General features: G+C 58.7%; 1 protein-coding gene across 1 annotated transcript in view; it reads left to right on the forward strand.

Annotated features, from left to right (window-relative positions):
* Positions 1-4,801, forward strand: part of PACS2 (phosphofurin acidic cluster sorting protein 2) — an 84,089-nt gene that overhangs the window by 53,718 nt on the left and 25,570 nt on the right. Inside the window, exons 9-10 of the mRNA XM_007944633.1 lie at positions 1,291-1,371; positions 3,236-3,295. Coding sequence (XP_007942824.1) covers positions 1,291-1,371; positions 3,236-3,295 — 141 coding nt within the window. The remainder of the gene's footprint in view (positions 1-1,290; positions 1,372-3,235; positions 3,296-4,801) is intronic.

The raw sequence follows: 4,801 nt of genomic DNA on the forward strand, positions 1-4,801 counted from the left end.
CAGGTGACTGCGGGGACGTGGTGTGGTGGGCAGAGGGTGCGACGGTGCCGTCCAGGGGCAGGTGACTGCGGGGACGTGGTGTGGTGGGCAGAGGGAGTGACGGTGCCATCCAGGGCAGGTGACTGCGGGGACGTGGTGTGGTGGGCAGAGGGAGTGACAGTGCCGTCCAGGGCAGGTGACTGCGGGGACGTGGTGTGGTGGGCAGAGGGTGCGACGATGGCGTCCAGGGGCAGGTGACTGTGGGGGACGTGAGGCGGCGGGCAGCGGGTGTGACGCAGAAGGCCAGGGCATGCCACAGCACCATCCGGGGCAGATGTCCATGGCAGGGAACATGATACAGTAGATCAGGTGAAGACTTGGAGAACTGGGGAGGACATGACATGGTGGACCAGAGGGGATAAAGCGCAGAAGGTTGGGGGTGAGACAGGCACCCACACCTTGGGCCTTACGGCACAGGTACCAAACAGACTTCCTGGGCCTCATGGACATGGCTGGCTCAGGGTGTGGGTGTTTCCCTGCGTGTCACTCATGTGCGTCTACAGGCAGCACTGACAGCTCGGGGCACAATGGCTTCTGGTTAGGCACTGCCTAGATGTGCACGCCATGGCCTTGGGCCCTCCGATCTCCCTGTCCTGGGACATGAGTGCTGTGGTCTCAGGTCCACATGTATGTTCCCCCCTGGACATGGCCACCATGGCCTCAAGCCAACATGTGTCCTGTCCTGGGCATGGGTGCCATGGCCTCATGCCCACGTGTGTCCTGTCCTGACATGGGTGCTATAGCCTCAGGCCTACGTGTACGCCCCATCCTGGGTGTGGGCACTGTGGCCTCAGGACCACGTGTGTACCATCCTGGGCATAGGTGCCGTGACCTCAGGCTCATGTTATGTCCTGTCCTAGGCGTTGATGCTGTGGCCTCAGGCCCATGTATGTCCTCCGTCCTGGGCATGGATACCATGGCCTCAGGCCCACGTGTGCCTTGTCCTGGGCATGGGTGCTGTGGCCTTAGGCCCACACGTGTGCCCCGTCCTGGGTGTGGGCACCTTGGCCTCAAGCCTATGTGTGTCCTGTCCTGGGTTTGGGCACCGTGGCCTCAGGCCCACATGTACCCTGTCCTGGGCGCGGGTGCCGTGGCCTCAGGCCCACGTGTGTCTTGTCCTTGGTGTGAGTGCCATGGCCTCAAGCCCACATGTGTGCCCCGTCCTGGGTTTGGGTGCCGTGGCCTCAGGCCCACGTATGCCCTGTCCTGGGAGTGGGCGTCGTGGCCTCAGGCCCACACATGTCCCCACAGGATCTGGACGAGGATGACTTCGATGTGGGGAAGCCCAAGAAGCAGCGGCGATCGATAGTAAGAACGGCGTCCATGACCAGGGTCGGTGGCGACTGGTTTTACTAACCCTGGGGACGGGCGGGGGCATGCAGGGTGGGGGCTCTAGGAAGTGGGTGCACAGGGCCCAGCCCACTCCACCACAGATCTGCCCAGGGGTGGGGTACAGCCACCATCGGTTGTGGCTTCTGCTGCTGCTGTGAGCAGAGGGTGTAGGTGGCCCTGTGCCAGTCATGGGTGGTCAGCCCCACGCATCAGTGCCCTGTCCTGTGCCCCTCACTCCTGGCTCCAGCCGAGGTGCCAGCCAGACCACGTGAGGAGTAGACAGGCCTGGGGCTGTCAGGGAGGCTGGCACAATGTGCGAACAGGCCCCAGATTCAGAAGGGACAAATGAGGGTTCTCCTGGGCAGTCCCCAGAACGGGGCCTCAGCCCTAGGTGGGAGGGGCTGCCCAGCAGGGCACAGATACCCACCATGGAGCTCCTGAGCTGCCTGGAGAGCTCATGGTGCTGAGCCACCTCCCATGGGACCCCCAGCCCCTGGGGCCTTGGGGCACAACACCCCTGAAACTACCACCTCCTTTGCGAGCCCCTGGGCAGGAGTCTAGGGTGCTGACAGCCCTAGAGGGGCCTCAGTGGGTTCTGATGGGGGCGGTGGAGCTGCACGGTTTCTGTATCTTAAAGCATGGTCTCCGTGATGCTATTGGGAGCCTTCAGATCTGGGGCTGCCGGGTGACCCCCACAGGGGTGGGGGTGGAGGGCAGCTGTTTTAAGGAACAGCTTGCTCAGTGCCACAAGCCAGAGGCCAGCTTTGGCAACAGAGCAGTCAGGGAGCAGTCACTGCCCCACTCACTCACCCATGTGCCTGATCCACATGCTCGCCCCAGGTGCCCACCAGTGCACCCACTCTGGGTGCCAGCTCCATGTGCCCTCCCTGGGTGCCCATCGGTGCACCCACCCACATGCTTACTCCACATGTGCCCTTCCCGGGTGCCCACCAGTGCCCCTACTCTGTGTGCCTGCACCACATTCTCGCTCCTGGTACTCACTGCTATACCCACCCATGTGCCTGTTCCATGTGCCCGCCCCAGGTGCCCACTGGTGCACCTGCTCTGGGTGCCTGCTCCATGTGCCCTCCTGGGTACCCACTGGTGCACCTGCTCAGTGCCATAAGCCAGAGGCCAGGCTTGTGGCACTCTACATGCCCACCCCAGGTACCCACCAGTGCACCTGCACTGGGTGCCTGCTCCACGTGCCCGCCCCGGGTGCCTGTTCCCACACTGTGTGCTCACCATGTACCTGCCCACATACCCACACTAGGTACCTGCCCATGTGTCCTCTCCACATCTCTGCCCACATGCCCATCCTGGGTGCCTGCCCTGTGCACCTGCCCTGAGTGTCCTCCCACATGGTATATGCAGCCACTTCCTGTTGGAGGGGGGTCAGGGAGGCAGTGCTTGGGAAGGGGCCAGTGCCTAGGAAGGGGCAGGCCACCTCACTTCCTGGAGGAAGCTTCTAGAGGGCCTGCAGGGAGATGGCCATGGCCATCTGGGCCCCCGCTCCCTGGATCTGTCTCTGGTGGTGACCACACCTTTTGGTCCCCAGTGATTCCTAGCATGGTTGTTGATGTGTCCCTGGGTGGGGTGAATGGTTAACACTGTCAACTACCAACCGGAAGGTTGGAGGTTCAAGTCCACGTCCACCAACTGTGCCAAAACACCATGGAGCACGGTCCCACTCTGACCCGTGCTTAGCCACCATGCATCAGGTGGTGCCAACCACAGCTGGTTCTGGTGTGCAGCTTGTGGGAGCCACACGTGAACTAACCCTAGCACCACCCTCCACACTGAGGGTACCCCCGAGGGCCAGGCTCTGTGCAGTTTCTGACTCTGTGTGCCACTTGTCTTGCAGCAACAGAACTTCAAGCAGAAAGTTGTGGCCCTACTGCGGAGGTTTAAAGTGTCGGATGAGGTGAGATCACAGGACACCCCACCCTGCCTTGTTCCCCTGTGCCCGGGGGCGGGTGCTGCATTTGCTGATAGTGAGGGGGGGCTCCTGGGTTGGGCTCCAGATTCAAGTCCTGGCTCTGTCATTTACTGTCATTGTGACCCTCTGGGGCATCGCTTTCCCTGAGTGTCGGACAGTGTGGCAGGGCCCCCACCCCCACCCCTAGGAGCCCTACAAAGAGCAGGTGGTGCCCCTGGAGGTGGGCATCATGTCTCAGCCCAAATACAAGTCCCAGAGGAGTGGTATCTTTGCTGGATTGTTTTCTTTTAAATTTCCTCCAGTCTCTTAAATTTTCTACAGTGAGTTTGTGTAACATTTAAAATCAGAACAAAATACCTTATTTTTCTTGAAATGTGGTCAGAGAAAAATTTAGGCATAGGTGTGGAGTTGCAGTGGAGAAGTAGCTTGTGACACTAAATGCCCCACGTGGCCTCTTCATCACCATCATCTTGCCTGTTCCACATGCCCACCCTGGGTGCCCACCCTCTGTGCCCACCCACACACCCACCTGCATGAGGACGGTGACCATGGGACAGGCAGGCCAGAGTTCAGCGGGTCCGTCGGACTCCCAGAGCCCGTGTGCCAGCAGCTGCTTCTCTCAGAAACAGGTCCTGGAAATAGTGTGTGTGTTTCAGCTACATTGAGGAGACAGTGTCTCCAGGAATGATGATCCTGGCCCTGGAGGAAGGGTTGCCTCAGAGCCATAGGGATAGGAGTCCGGAGATCAAAATTACACATATGAAAAGGGAACCAAACAAATTCTGGAGCTGAAAACTACAGTAGCTGAAATGAAAATTCCACTGGAGGGATTCAGTAGCAGATTGTGGCCGATGGAGGAAGGAACCAGTGAGCTGAAGGTGAGGTAATTAAACATCCAGTCTGGGAGCAGAAAGAAGAAGTGGACAGGGCCCAAGGGACCAAGTACACATGTCATGGGAGTCCCAGGAGGGGGACAGAGGGAAGAGAAGGCAGATACATGAAGAAATGGCCAGAAATTTCCCACAGCTCATGGGAGACTGAACCCACACAAACTGGGTGACCAAGAGGAAACAGGCAAATTCCCAGGGCCAATGGACCTGGACTGAGCTGAGGGCACATGAACATTTTCCTTCCCTTTAAAGTTTCTTTAAGTTCCTGTTTTAAGAGACAATGGTTTATGTATTGTTTTACAAATGCATTGTGGAAAACATGTTTGAAAATTATTCTCATATGATGGCCGTTGTGAAACTTACAAAGAATGGCACTAAAGCAGTAATCCATAAACTACACCTACTGCCTTCAAGTCAATTCCAACCCACAGCGCCCCTAGAGGACAGAGTGGAACTGCGCCACAGGGTCTCCCAGGCTGTCAGTCTTCACAGAAGCAAAGCCCAAACCACACCCACTGCTGTGGAGTCCATTCTGACCCACAGCGCCCCTAGAGGACAGAGTGGAACTGCCCACAGGGTCTCCAAGGCTGTCAATCTTCAC

This window comes from Orycteropus afer, unplaced genomic scaffold (genome assembly GCF_000298275.1).
Source record: "Orycteropus afer afer isolate SDZICR_OR568_19922 unplaced genomic scaffold, OryAfe1.0 scaffold00128, whole genome shotgun sequence".
In the NCBI taxonomy this organism is placed as follows: Eukaryota; Metazoa; Chordata; class Mammalia; order Tubulidentata; family Orycteropodidae; genus Orycteropus; species Orycteropus afer.